This window comes from Cibotium barometz, chromosome 11 (assembly GCF_041138505.1).
Source record: "Cibotium barometz isolate CiBa-2024 chromosome 11, ASM4113850v1, whole genome shotgun sequence".
Taxonomy (NCBI): Eukaryota; Viridiplantae; Streptophyta; class Polypodiopsida; order Cyatheales; family Cibotiaceae; genus Cibotium; species Cibotium barometz.
This window is the reverse complement of record NC_141056.1, coordinates 58129557-58145593: the sequence shown is the minus strand read 5'-3', so window position 1 is coordinate 58145593 and position 16037 is coordinate 58129557. Positions and strand designations below refer to the sequence as shown.

General features: G+C 43.1%; 1 protein-coding gene across 5 annotated transcripts in view; it reads right to left on the bottom strand.

Moving 5' to 3' along the window:
- The window catches only part of LOC147634384 (uncharacterized), a 99484-nt gene that overhangs the window by 62408 nt on the left and 21039 nt on the right, over positions 1-16037 (bottom strand). For all 5 annotated transcript variants that reach the window (XM_086805527.1, XM_086805529.1, XM_086805530.1 and 2 more), the window contains exon 2: positions 499-854. In XM_086805527.1, coding sequence (XP_086661653.1) covers positions 499-854 — 356 coding nt within the window. The remainder of the gene's footprint in view (positions 1-498; positions 855-16037) is intronic.

The window sequence follows — 16037 nt, the reverse complement described above, 5'->3', positions numbered from 1 at the left end:
CACATTGTTTTAGGAGAAATGGTCTTGGGCTGATTCAATTGAGCTACATTTATGAAAAAAGAAGCTGAAGTTACCCGCTTAAAAATTTGCATTTTGAATGTGGGCTTGATTGAGAAATTGTAGCAAATCCTTTCAAGGGTGGGAACTAGAGAAATCCAGCACATGTTGGGGGTGGGTAAATGTGCATTGCTTTAGCTCACTAAAAATATAAAATATGTTGATAGATTTGTCCTTTGGGTAACAAGTCTCAAATCTAAAATCTTGAATCGAGGTCCGATGAAAAAGATCACATAAAATCCCAACACTCTTTAGCTCACTAAAAATATAAAATATGTTGATAGACTGGTCCTTTGGGTAACGAGTCTCAAATCTATAATCTTTAATCGAGGTCCTATGAAAAAGATCACATTGAATACCCAACACTCATGGAAGATATCAAACACACAGGTATCTAAAAAATTTATTTCAGTCAAAGAGTAAGCAGGCATGGTATAATACCTTTTGTATTGCATCAAGTTCTTGGAGAGCATCAATCACGTCGTGCATCAAATCTTCAGAAAGAGCGTTCAGCACCTCTGGCCTATTCAGTACAATCAATCCTACAGTCCCCTCTTCAACAAGCGTCACTTCAATGCACTTGTACCCTTTGGGATAAGCTTCTGATTTGGTGTGCACTGCTGACTCCAAAGCATCGCAGCTTGATTCAGATGAACACAATGGTCGATAAAGCTCCAACTTTGAGGCTCTATAGCTGCTAGAGTTGGTTTGATGGAGACATGATGCACTAAATCTTAATATAAGGCTCTCAACACTACAGAAATTCAACTGGTGAGAGGCTTCAGAAGCCACAATATCTGCAAGCATAAATCCTTAATTAAGCTTGGAAAATAACGCTGAGAAATAAAGCCTCATAACATATATTTGTGTGTGTGCCTGTGTATGTGTGTGTGTATGCTTGAAAAATGAGAGAAACATTCTATGTGCTGATATCTTCTCCCTAGGATAAGATTTAGACTACTAAAACTGAACATACAAAATCAGAGTTACCCCCTAGATATACAACTGCTGATGGCTCCACACTGTCAAGAAGATGGTAATTCCAAGTGTTCCGCACCACTAAAAGATTATGGAAAATCTGCATGCCCTCAGTGCACCACGCTCTCCACATCTGCCCTGCAATAAGATTCCCTATAATCTTCCATACAGTATCTACATGGGGATTATGGGGACGAAAGGGAGATACATGCATGAAATCCAAGCGGATAGACTGCATCCCTCCTTGTCCAAATGCAGTACTCTTATAGAATACCCAAGAGCTGAATTAGGCACTCTCGTAATGAAAGACATGATAATTGCTATCCTCTACCAAACCCTCTAAACCTCTATCCATCCCCCTATACAATGCTGAATCAACTCTATAAATATGATGCACCTTGGGCAAGCTAGGGCTGCATTGTAAGAAGTGGCCTTTTTGTAAATCAGAGGCTGCGTGAACTTTCGGGCCATGTAAATGGTAGGTATCTCTGGAGATACCGCCATTGGTGCAGTAGATGCCATGTAGGTTGGTGTGTCAGTGTGTCAGAGGTAGCCATCGAGTAGGTGGCCACTACTCTTGTTCTTGATGTGTGTCACATCTAGTGACCACCGCGAGAAGTGTTCCAGACTTGGTCATTTGAGAACATGGTCCTCCCGAAATCGCCACTTGAAGCGTCATTAATTCCACTTTTTCCGCAGGCATCTAGGGTGGCTACAAGTCGCCCACCACTAGTTGATTCACCGTCTCGGTGAATTGTTAGAAATATGTGATCTAGCATCCATTCTTAGTGTGTTTCCTTAGTAATACCTTAAGAGTGGTTTGTTCTAAGGTGAGCAGGCTCAAATTACAAGAGTAACTAGGTGTAGGTCTAGAAGTTCTCTTCATTTGATTGGGGCATCACCTTTTAGGTGAGTCAGGTGAAAAATCATAGGGAGATGGAGAGAATCAAGGACTCTAGGCGCCTCCCTCTCATGAGCCTATAAACTCAGCGGCTACTACTCACACATTAGAGAGCTAGAGATAGCTAAGTGGAGAGTACAGTATCCATACTTTGTGTACTTGCTTAGTGATCAATATACTAAGTGGTCCTTTGTGGAAATACTCTCTCTTTGCTCTCTTCATTGGTATTTGTCTATGTGATGCATTTGTGGTGACCTTGACTATACTCCATTGCTCATTGGTTACATTTGATTAACATCTAAGTGGTGGCATGTGTTGCTTTAATGGTGTGAGATTGTTTATGTGATGATCTTGTGCATTGCTTGATTCATTCAATAACTAAGCTCACACCATGTCTTTTAAGATGGTATCAGAGCTCCTTTCAATGGGAGTGTAATCTTTCATGAGTTGATAGATACATCTTTGTGAGTGTGGGTAGCATTCTCTATTAACATTGAGTGGTATTCTTTGTGAGTGACTCTTTGTTGCATTTGTTGCTGATTCATCACTTCATTGAGTGGCACATTGGAGTGAAGAAAGTGTTGCATTTGTTGAATTTTTGGAGCATTAAGAGAGCCAACATCCAAATCTCTTTGTGAGCTTCTATGTGAACCTTGCTTTGTGCAACACCCCTTGTACCTTCTTCTCATTGCATTGGTGTGAGTGGCACACACTAGATTGAGTGAGGGAAAGCATTAGTTTCTTCATCTTGAGTGGCACAAGAGAAGGAAGAGAAATCCTCTTTGGCAAAGTTCTTTGTGAGTAGAGGTAGAAAAGAAATTCCTATTTTTTGTGAGGACTATTTTGCATCTCTTCATTCACTAATGGGTGGCACATTGAGAGAATGAGAGGGCTATTCATTGCAAGACTCTTCATTGTGGTAGAAAGTAAGCTTCACTTTTGTGTAAGAGGAAGTGCGAATCTCTGCGTCAGAAGGAATTAGAAAGAATGCAGAAGCAAGCTTGAAACATAGCATAATAGGCGCATTTCTTCTTTCAACATTCAGCTTAATTAACTGAGATTAAGTTCTGCACTTTGTGGACAGAAGCTTACCACCTTACTCTGGAGAGTGAGTTACTACCTTACTGTGGGAGTAGCCTGAATAAGAGCAAGTGTCTCTATGTGAGAGAAGGAAAAGTACTATTGAGTAAAAGAGAATGAGAGAAAGAAATCTACAGATTTTTTGTCTGCATAAGTAATAGCTTCATTCTCAGCTCATTCTTGAGCCAATCTTTGGCTGGTGCTCCTCTGGCGCAATCTTTAGCTTCAGGGAGGGGCTTCTGGAAGCAGTCAAAGTAGCGCATCTAGCTTACAGAGTTTCAGCAAGGTCAATCTCCTCTACATGACCGAGCAGCTAGGGATTCTTTGGTGAAGCATCAGTGTAGCAGCACAACCAACTGACGATGACTGTTTGGGCTGTGGTGGTATAAAAACAGCAATAGTCTCCTGTGTCAACAACAAAGTGGCCATTATTCGAGCTGTTGTTTCTCCCCTGGGCGTATGAACTAGCCGCATGTGCCACTTCGGTGTAGTGGTAGATGGTGGCTAATCACGGTGGAAACTGTTCAGCAAACAGCGCCGCCTCCTTAATCCGTGTGGTGCGCAACAGGGTTCGCTCAAGGTTCGGTGCAGAATTCAAGGGAATCGGGTTTTTTAAATTCAAATATTTCTATTTTAAACCATAGTCCCTATAAATCTTGTGATAAAAGGGTTCTCAACCTTTTGGCATATTCTTCATCGCCTTTGTGGGAAAGTAAATACCTATGCATTCTTTGTGAAAAGCATCATGTACATGCCCTAGTGATATAAAGGGATTTCAATTTCTTTGTGATTGGCATAAGGTGTTGTGTGAGTTTTATCCTTGTGAGCTTATGCGACCTCATCTATGTGGCCATGCATCTATGTGATGATCTCATAGTGGTGGATCTACTTCGTGAGTATCATGGTGGCTCTAGGCACTTCATGTGTGAAAGGAAAGTGGTTTTATCATCACCATGTGAACCCTTTGAAAAACATTTTGTGATGTCCTCATGTTATAAAGGACTTGGATCAACCTTTGTGATAATGCATGCGATCTTCTCCATGTGTGAGATGGAGGTCACTTGCATACCTTGTGAGGTCTACTTCGTGGTTATTTCTATGTTACCGTTGTGGTACATTCACTATGTGAGCACATGTATTGTGCACATCTCCTTTGTTGACACTCTTGGTGATACTCCTTTATGGTCTCTATGTGAGATCATGATCCTTTGTGGTGGTGAACTTCATCGACTTCTTGATGGAGATCAAATCTTGGTGGTGGTTCCATTCCTATGTGCTAGATTGTTCTTCATTCATGATGACTACCTTGGTGGTGTCAACATCAACTTGGTGACTTCTTTGTGGCTTCTTTGTGATAGTTTTCTCTTGAAGATGGCATGGCTGGCAACATGCTCTTAATCAATACCCTTGTGGACTTCTTCAAATAAGCATGAGTAGCAGCATGCTACATTTGTTGGTGACATTACATTTGTATGACATTTTATAGCCCGTGGGGCAATGTTGTTATCTTAGTGGTATCTTAGTGCTTTCTTATTTTAGTGACAAAATTGAACCAAGCACACCCTACGTGGTATGGATGCTTGATCAAGGAAGGGTGTTAGAAATATATGATCTAGCATAGAGAGAGAGAGAGAGAGAGAGAGAGAGAGAGAGAGAGAGAGAGAGAGAAATGAAATGAAATGAAATGAAATGTTATATTGACGTCTTCAAAAGGCCAAAGTGACCTATGAGACCAAAGTTACAACCATGTGACATTTAATACACTATCTGGAAAAGAAAAGAAAGAACTGAAGGTAAGTATCTAGCCCTACAATACATCAGGTGTTGATCGGGTGCTGCAAAAGAAGCACACTCCTTATTCTATATTATCCACAAAAGAATAAAAGAAATGGTATACACAAGGGGTTAGTCTGTGTTCCCACACGAGACGGTCAGTAGAATAAGTTGATGGGTGTGGACGGCCATTGGCCCTTACCCCAACAACCTCCCACTTAAAGGCCAATGTGCCTTTAAGGGAAACAGTCAGTCATAGTACAAGATATGTACATGTTAGTGAAGCGTAAGTAACAATTGAATGTTGTCTATGTGAAGCTAATCCAATTGCATCACTACATACAATATTTTTCCTTTTGGATGTACGATTAATAACGCTTCATTAAGTATAATCTCATTTGCTATAACCCGTAGTTCCAGACCCAGTACCTTCAAGAAGAGGCGGATTAGCCTCTATTTCGAAGCCTTTGATACGCAAGAGAATTGACAATTCTTTCTAACGTTGACACGTGTTGGACTTTCGAAAATTTATCAATTAGTTTAACCGGTTCGGAGCAAATGGAGCTGGATCTACCCTTGCAGGTACATGGGTCGAAGCAATAACAATATTCTTACGAATACGAGAATTACTGCGCCCATTACCAATACTCCTCAATATTAGGCGAAGTAAGAATCTGGGATCAGCTTCTAGTCTATGATACGAGCGATGAACATTCAATTCATGAATATTATCTTGAATCCATATTGTACAGGGAGACACCTCTCTCGCTATCTTCCGAGATGAACTTTCCATGTACATTATTGAAATATGATCGATTGTATAGCAACTTCCTTAGTGGTAGCCTCATCAATGGAAGGTAGGAATTGGATGCTACATCCCTAATAACGGAAGATCGTCCAGTTTCTATGGGTCCTACTACCAGAATTCCTTTAGATGGTAAAAATCCTGATTAGAGTGAGATAGGTATGTCACGACATGGCATATTCAGAATGCCTCTTCGTCTCGTCGTTGCTAAAAATAGAATATTTCTCTCGGGGGTGGAAAGAGCCCACTTCTCCGCATGATCCAACTTACGGATCTTGTAACTTAATAGATCATTTTGACAGAATTGATGTAGGTATGCCAAAACATTAGATCTTTCTTGTGGGGAAGGTTCATGATCAATCTCATTGCTCCATAAATCAAAATTGGAACTCAATTTCGACTCATACTTGGAAATACAGAAGGAGCACACCCCGTATTCTATGAGAGAGAAACACAGGTGTTGATCGGGTGCTGCAAAAGGAGCACACCCCTTATTCTATATTATCCACAAAAGAATAAAAGAAATGGTATACACAAGGGGTTAGTGTTCCCACACGAGACGGTCAGTAGAATAAGCTGATGGGCGTGGACGGCCATTGGCCCTTACAACCTCCCACTTAAAGGCCAATGTGCCTTTAAGGGGAACAGTCAGTCCTAGTACAAGATATGTACATGTTAGTGAAGCGTAAGGATAGCTTCACGTAATGCCCATCAACTCTCTGCAATGTGCAAACCACTCGGAGGACAAACTCTTCGTGAGAAGATCTGCAGGGTTATCATCTGTGTGCACCTTGACAAACTGGATGCGCTTGTCCTCAAGCACCTCACGAATGAAATGATAATTCACATCAACATGCTTCGTCTTTGCATGAAACACTGGATTCCGTGCCAACTGGATAGCACTCTTACTATCACAATGCAAGACCGGTATCTCTGCAGTAATGCCCAAGTCTCCCACTAAACTAGTAAGCCATATAGCTTCCTTGCAAGCTTCTGATGTTCCAACATATTTGGCCTTCCCCCTCTCCATACTGAAACGCTTGAGTATTCTAGATACATACTCAGTTTGGGACAAGTAAAGCACTACTTCATAGGTATTCTTCCCGGCTATAAGCATATCATCCACATAAAGGATCAAGATCAAAAGACTACCATCCACAGCCTTCTTAGTATAGAGGCAATGATCCACTTCACTCCTTCTATAACCTTGGGACTTCATGAATGCATCAAACTTATGATACCATTCCCTTGGCGCTTGCTTCAAACCATAAAGGCTCTTCTTGAGCTTACACACCAAGTTCTCTTTGCCATTCGCAACAAAACCCTCTGGCTACTGCATATAAATGTCCTGATGAAGATCACCATGCAAGAACGTTGTCTTGACATCCATTTGGACAAGCTCCATGTCCTCTCTGGCAACCAAAGCAAGAACACACCGAAGAGTGGTCATCTTGACTACAGGAGAAAATCTCATCAAAGTCAACACCCTTCTCTTGCTTGAACCCTTTGGCAACCAATCTAGCCTTGTACTTAGGCCTTCCATCACTCAGTGTGACCTTCAACTTATAGACCCATTTGCACGGCAAAGCATGTTTTCCTTTTGGCAAAGGTACCAAGTCCCAAGTTGCATTCTTATGTAAAGAATCCATCTCTTAATGCATAGCCTTCTCCCACTTAAGCTTGTCATCACGTAACATAGCTTCTTTATAACACGAAGGCTCCACCACAATCTGTCAGCATGACATAATCCAATGATGGAACATATCTATCTGGAGGATGTGTCACCCTCGTAGACCTCCTCAACACTGGCTCAACAATGCCACCATTTTGTTCCGCTCCGTCACAATTCACAAGGGGAGGATTTTCAGCTTGCATACCTTGTGCTTGTTGCCCATCATTCGGTGCATTTGGCACTCTATCATGCACAAGTCCATCTTCTTGAATCACCACTCTACGTATCTCAACAGTAGGTATAGGTTTCTTACGCATCTTCTCTTCGTTGAACACAACATCATGGCTGCGTACAATCTTTCTGGCTTCTGGATCCCACAAACGATATCCCATTTCGCCAGATTTGCCATATCCAAGAAATATGCACTTCCTTGACTTCGGGTCAAGCTTATTCCGCATCTCTTTAGACACAAGGCAGTATGCTTCACAGCCAAAACACAAAGATGCCCATAAGATGGAGGTTTCCTAGACCATAGCTCCTCTGGAACCTCCTCATCTAAAGCCTTCTGAGGTGACCGATTAATAAGATGAACAGCTGTATGGACAGCTTCTGCCCAAAAACCATTAGGCAATCTAGCATTGGACAACATGCTACGAATCTTCTCTTGAATCGTCCGATTCATCCTCTCAGCTACACCATTCTGTGGAGGATTATATGGCGCAGTCAACTCTCTTAATACCCTTCGAGTCACAAAAGTCCTGAAAGACTTTCGAGACATACTCTCCACCATTGTCTATGTGCAAGCACTTAAGCTTTTGGCTACACTGATTCTCCACTAGTGCAACAAACTTCTGAAAGGCTTGAAAAAGATCATCCTTTCACTTAAGAGGAAACACCCACACCTTCCGTGAGTAGTCATCAATAAACGTAGCAAAATACGAAGCACCTCCCAAAGACATAGTAGGCATAGGTCCACACACATCACTATGAACCAAATCTAGAAGCTCACTTTTTCTCTTGCCACTTCTTTTATGTGCCAACTTCATTTGTTTGCCAAACAAACAATGATCACAAACAGAAAAATCTGAAAAATTGAAATCAAGAATATAACGGAAATGAGACAGCACTTTCATTCCCTTTTGGCTCATATGGCCTAACCGGCGATGCCACAAAGAAGTAGACGGCTGCTCACTTACAGCAACGACATGATCTTTAACACTGGAAACATGTAGCATATAAAGTGTTCCAGACTTAGAACCACGAGCTACAACAAGAGAACCTTTGATTATCTTCCATGAACAATCACCAAACGTAACATGGTATCCACCATCATCAAGCTGTCCAGTGCTAATCAAGCTTTTAGTAAGCTGTGGCACATGTCTCACGTTCTTGAGCATAAATGAAGAACCATTGGCAAATCTGAGATGCGCATCTCCCACTCCAACAATCTCACAAGCATAGTCATTGCCCAGTCGTACGCATCCTTTTTTTTTTTTGCATCATATGAGACAAACCACTCTCTATGTGGAGTGACATGAAAAGATGCTCCGGAATCAATGATCCAATTTTGTGACAACACATTGTCTGTGGCAACAAGAAATGCATCTTCAAATGTAGAGGCATAACAAATATCACCATCATCACTGCCATTGACAATAGTGTTCACCTCCTCAACTTTTGCCTTGCCCTTGTCATCGTTTTTGGCATCATCCTTCTTCTCTTTGCTCTTTTTCTCCCTTTTCCATTTGTTGCAGTCCTTCTTAACATGACCTTTCTTGCCACAATGATAGCATTCTATGTCTTTGCCACCACGAGACTTGCTACGAGATTTACCTCTCTCAACAGATTTCCCCCTTGCATTAGACCTTCCTCTGACAGTGAGAGCACTAGCACTTTTAGTGCCTTCAACATTCTTTCGATTCACCTCTTCAGTGAGAAGACTGCTCTCAACATCAGCACTCTTAAGACCACCAGCAGGTGCACTATTGCTAATTGCCGTACGAAAAGTATCCCAACTTTCTGGCAATGTCACTAGCAAAAACATAGCTTTGACCGAATCATCAAAAGCAATCTTTTGAGCTAGCAATTGACTGAATATGGCATTGAACTCATTCAGATGATTAGACATAGAAGTCCATTCCTTCATCCAAAGATCAATCAACTTCTTCAGCCAATACACTTGACTCACAGCACTTTGCTTGTCATACAGGTCGCATAACTTTTGCCATACCACATATGCACCACCTTCTGTATCCTTCACATTGAAGTAAACTGATTTAGACAAGGAAAGCATGATCGTAGACCATGCAAGCTCATCCAACTCTTCCCATGCATCATCACCCATGCTCTTCGGCTTTACACCTTTGCTCTTGATTGGCTTAATCTGTTTCTTTTGCACCAAAACGTTGTAGTCTTGCTCTTTCCAAAATAAGAGAAATTAGTGCCATCTAACTTCTCAATGTTATAAAAAGCATTCTCCGAAGTAGAAGCCATGATGCATCTACAAACGTGCAAAAGAGACTATGCCAAGCTCACGAGAGAAATCCAGCAAAATTTCGACAGTATTTCGATACTATGTCAGTCGAAAAACCAACTATGCAACACGCATAAACTCAGCTAGCTCTCACGGGAAAATCCGACAGAGTTCCGATAGAGTTCCGACAGTATACCAACAATACAGACCATAAATAACCAAGCCAAGTTGAAGCTAACTGCCATACTGACCACTGTCAATGCATCAGGGAATCAAACGCATAAATCACTGTCAACTAGAACCAACTCTGATCAGTGAACGCATAGACTGTATGATATCAATGCCACACGGCAACTGAGCACATGCATACCATACGCTATCCTGTCCACATGATACCCACAATGTACCATACATGAGCTGTCAATCACACAAACTGCCTGCAAACCACTGTCACAAGAACGCACGAGGGAAGCCTCGCCGGTGAGGACCCACTGAAGAAGAAGGGACAGTACCACGCGAGTGTGGACCCGCCGAGACATAAAAGGCTCGATATGTGTGTGCTCACCGGACGAGCACACTCTCACGCATGCGCATACACAGGGCTCAACCCGCGTACATACACATACACATGCACCTGCAAATGTGACCTTATTTGCAACTTGTAGGCGTGCCTATGCACGATATGGCCTCACAAGACATACAAGGCCGTCATCGAGTGCATCTTATGGATACCAAGTACCACAACCAATGCATTCCAAGCAAGAAGGTAACCTGTCAAGCACCTGTCGTGCCTTTAAAACAACACCTCAATTGGCATACATATCCACTAGTGCATTCACCTGCACAAGTACTTGAGCCTCCATATCCATGAGATCTTCTATGCAAAAATTTGCTGCAGACTGTTGCAGAAAATTTTCTGTGCAAAATTAGATCAAACTGACCACACCAGCGTGTCCGGAACGTGCCAAAACCCCAGGATAGAGTCTTGGGATGCGCAAATCAGAGTCCGGATGAGGGGGATATGAGAAAAATATGATTTTCAAGCCTCCACACACAGATGCGGCAAGCTTTTTCCCTTTCCCCCTTCTTCTTCTACTAACAACCTTGCTCTGATACCAGTTGAAGAAGGTGGAGAGCACAGAGAAAGAAAGAAAGAAAGAGCACATAGAGAGAGAGACAAAGAAAGAAAGAAAGAAAGATATATTAACGTCTACGAGAGGCCAAAGTCGGCCTATGAGACAAAAAATAATACAACTATGTTCTTCCGGTCATCAGAAGAAAAGAAAGAAAAGAAAAAGTGTGCATGTGTCTGGATACAACTGTGAATCATCATGGATCGGTGGAGTCCATATACAAACAATATAAGGGGAGGTGGGGATGTGGATGGAGTGCTAAGGCAAGATGCATCTCTATATGCTGAAGGGGTAGTACAAGCATGCTATGCAGATCTCTGTCTTAACTCCATCCAGTGCCATAAGAGGGATATAAGATATCATACATCGCCGATGCTGAGGCTGTGAATGGCGTGAACATGTACCCTGAGTCTGAATGAAAGCGAGCTAGCCTCTCCTGTGTCTCCATCTGGTGTCTCATTCGCTCTCTCGGTGACGGAGTCGGGGTGCTCTATGTCCAGTCTGTCTAGGTCTCCTCCTGGCTCTCAATTCCTCTGCTCTCTGTGTTGGGGTAAAGGCATTATGCCCACCCTTATAGTGTGTACAAGCCCATAAGTTATAGTACATAGTACACTTAGTACATTAAAAGTACTAAGTGCACTATGTGTACTAGTGCAATATACATGTGTGATAGGGGAGTCACACACTCATACCTTATGAGTTGACTTATCCCCACAACTCTCTCTCTCTCTCTCCCTTGTGCTTCTCTGTGTATGTCTCCCATGAATGAACTCTAACCCTAATTCTGGTTTTCTCCCCATCACTCTATGCGGTCACCCCACGTGGTACATCAGCTGGCACTGGCATAGCTCTCTGGAAGAAATCTGTGAGCTGGGACTATCTCCCACCCCTAGTGGGAGCGGGTGTCTGGAGGAGTCTCTCTCGAGAACTATGAAGCTCTAGTAGTAGTCTGCCAAGCTGCCGCTGGTCCAAGGCCTCCATCAACTGATGTAGTGAAGAGTGCTCCTCAAACAATCCTGAGAGACAGAGAGAGAGAGAGAGAGAGAGAGAGAGACAAGTGTTGATCGGGTGCTGCAGAAGGAGCACACCCCTTATTCTATATTATCCACAAAAGAATAAAAGAAATGGTATACACAAGGGGTTAGTCCGTGTTCCCACACAAGACGGTCAGTAGAATAAGTTGATGGGTGTGGGAGGCCATTCGCCTTTACCCCAACACATTCTTAGTGTGTTTCCTTAGTAATACCTTAGAGTGGTTTGTTCTAAGGTTAGGAGGCTCAAATTACTAGAGTAACTAGGTGTAAGTCTAGTAGTTATCTTCATTTGATTGGGGCATCACCTTTTAGGTGGGTCAGGTGAGAAATCATAGAGAGATGGAGAGAATCAAGGACTCTAGGCGCCTCCCTCTCATAAGCCTATAAATTCAGCGGCTACTACTTGAAAGAATGTGCACAAGCGAAAGCAAATAAACATGAGAGAGAGAAAGATTGCAAGCAAGAACAAGAGCTTTATTAGCTTGAGGTTACAGAGTACAAGAGCCAGCAGATAGGGCAATGTAAGATGATTGAATGAATAAAAGAGAGCAACTCTTATATACTTGTGCATGAAGCAAGTTGGCTGTAGAAAACAGGCCGACAGGACCTCCACGACAGCAAAAGAAGATGCAATATTTTAACACCCCCTGTGCATCTTGAAGTGTGCAAAAAAGTCAGAAGAAAATCACATCTAATCACCTTGAACAAATGAACATGGAACACATCCTGTCCATAGTCTCTGCTGACCAATAGTTCTGGAACTCATCCGAACCATGAAGGAAACTTGGTTGATCCTGGAACTCATCCGGACCATCAAGTGAACTTGCCTGTCTTTATACTTGGAACTCCGACATACCAGTCCCATGATCCAGATTTAATATAAGAGAGCTTTTGAAAGCCCCCTCTCCCGCCCACAAGCCGTTTCTGGAAGACAGCACGCCGGGGGATGCCCTTAGGATCAGAGCAAGACACCAGTCATGTTCTCTTCAGTCTGTAAGGCCTTGGGAGAGCTGGGGTTATCACTAGGCGAGTCTGTGTCAGTGTCCTATGACTTGTCTTTGCCCTTCTTTGAAGACTTGCCCTTGTCCTTGGCTTTGCCTTTGTCCTTTGACTGACAATCCTTTGATGGGTGGCCTTTCTTCCCACACTTGTAACACCGACTCTGAACTTTCTTCTGCACCGACGCGAGTGCCTGATCAAGTCCAATAGTCGATGAAACTTTCAATTTCCCCTGTGAAACTAGGATGGATTCCTCTTCCAAGAGGAGAGTACACAGATCATCAAACTCGAGGGAACGTGTTGTGATCTGAACCCGCAAAGCTCGAGAAACCATGTCATAATCTGCAGGAAGCCTGATGAGGAGGAGAGCAACTAACTGAGAAGAGGTCAAGGCAATACCCATTGCCACTAATTGGTCATGGATTACCTTAACCTTCATCACAAACGACTGCATGGAAGTCCTTGCTGTAAACTCCAGAGAAAAGAATTGACCCAATAGGTTGACAAACCGCATTGTAGAGTCCCGTTAATATAGATCTGTCAGCTTTCTCCAACAGAAGTAGCACAATCCAATGTTTGCACGGCGGGGGAGACCTCGGGTGAGATGGCTCGTACAATGCAGAGTGAGCTTTTGAGTATAATTGTCCCAAGCTGAAAGTTCTGCAAGCAAGGCATCCTCCTAGTCCTGAGTCCACTTCCTAGAGTTGGTAGGGCGTTCGGGCTTTCGTTCGTGGCCCTGAACAATCTCCCAGAGTCCCTTGTGTGTAAACCAAACCTTCATCTGTAGCTTCCAGTGATCATAGTTTGAACCACTGAGCTTGTCCTCCTTGTTCATGCAGGGGGGATCCATGTCTGCCTCAAAGAAGCTATGTCTCAAACAACCTCTGTAGCTAAGCAATCCACGTGCTCTCTCAAGCACCTTTCCACAAGATCCAACTAGGCACTAGTAGCCCCCTCTGAAGATGCAGGCTGGACAACAACAAAAGAAACCCAAAACACACCACCGGGAACCTCCTACCAGAAGGGGCAGGGAATCTTGGAGGGAGAAGAGCTGATGTGCCACTTGTCTGATGCACTTACTGAATTTGCAGCTAGAACTCCTCCACTTGCCTCTGTAGAAGAAAACACTCTTGGAATTAGGGTTGCAGAAAAGCACACAAAGCTTGGAGAAGAAGAAGCAAGAATGCACACAACACAAAGTGTATTAGATTGTGTCAATGTACAAAAGATAAGTTAGCCCTAGAATGATGGGCGTATATACAAGCCGGGGGAAAAAACCTCCTAAAGAGGGAAAAAGTGCCCCGGCGGTCCTAAGTGTGTTCACACACATCACTGCCTATGTATATGGCAACAAATCCCCCCTGGGAGTGATGGTGTGAACGAGAGCTGGCACTCATGTATAGGGGAGTGCCATGCCCGAAGTAGATCAATCCACAAAGGGAAGCAAGCCCAAAGCTTTGCGGAAAGCTTCGAACTTCTCACGAGGAAGTGCCTTTGTGAAAAGATCGGCGAGGTTGTCCTGTGTTGGCACATAGGCCAAGCTGATCTCTCTTGCTGAGAGTCTCTCCCTGACATAGTGATAATGCACCTCAATGTGCTTTGTGCGAGCATGAAAAACTGGGTTTTTCGCAACTGCCTATGCGCTCTGACTGTCAGTGAAGATAGAGGTGGCAGACTCTTGTCCAACACCCAAGTCAGCCATAAGCCGTCTGAGCCACACACACTCAACCGTAGCTGTGAAAGCTGCCCTGTACTCAGCTTCACAACTAGAAGTGGCCACAGTAGGTTGCTTCTTGCTCAACCAAGATATGCATGAGCTACCGAGCATGAAACAAAAACCACTTGTGGACATCTTGTGTCATAGCAACCAGCCCAATGTGAGTCCGAAAAAGCATGTAAATCTGGCGGCAACGATCCCCCCTTGGAATAAAACAACCCAAGATGTATGGTGCCACTCAAGTAGCGAAAGATGCGTTTAACTGCCTTCCAATGCCGAGACCCTGGGCTATGCATAAACCTGCTCACCTGTGAGACTGCAAACTGAATGTCCGGCCTCGTAATGCATACATAAATGAGGCAACCAACAGCTGTCTGATAGAGTGTGACATCAAAGTGATCTCCAGCATCATGAAGACTCAACTTCAAACCTGTCTCCATTGGAGTAGCAATAGGCTTGCAGTCTTCAAGGCCAAATCTCCGCAACAATGTCTCAATATACTTTGTCTGACACAAAGCAATACCTCCATCACACTGCTTAAATTGTATCCCCAAATAATGATGCAAATGCCCCAAATCTGACATCTCAAAAGAGGCATTCAAGTCAGCCTTAAAATCAACAATATGACTCTCATTTGGTCCTGTGAGCAGCATGTCATCGACATAGAAAGAAAGAAAGAAAGAAAGATTTTATTAACGTCTTCCAAAAGACCGAACTCGGCCTATGAGACAAATCGGAGTACCTGTATGAGGTATCCTCTGTCATCCCAACAAACATACAAAGTGCTTTCTGTTGGACTATTCTGAAAACCATGTGCAGTCAAATATGCATGTATCTTTTCATACCATGTGCAGTCAAATATGCATGTATCTTTTCATACCATGCTCGTGGAGCTTGCTTTAAACCATATAAAGCCTATTTCAACCTGCACACTTTGTTTTCCTGCCCTCTTTGAACAAAACCACGAGGCTGCGATACATACACCTCCTCATGCAAATCTCCATTCAAGAATGCAGTCTTGATGTCCAACTGATGTACATTCCAACCATTATGAGCTGCCAATGCACAAATGCTACGAATGGCAGTCATACGACAAGTGGGAGCAAAGGTCTCATCAAAATCAATGCCCTTTTCTTGAGCATAACCCTTTGCAACAAGTCTAGCCTTATAGCGATCAACACTGCCATCTGGCTTTCGTTTCAACTTAAAAACCCACTTACATCCAATGGCCTTTTTACCAATAGGCAAATCACACAAAGACCATGTACCATTCTTTATTATAGCATCATATTCACTTTGCATTGCAACCAACCAATTTTCTGAATTTTGTGCCTCATCAAATGAAAGAGGTTCTTCCTCTTCACACATACTAGACACAGCCAAAGCATAACAATCTGATGCATAAGAGGCATGCT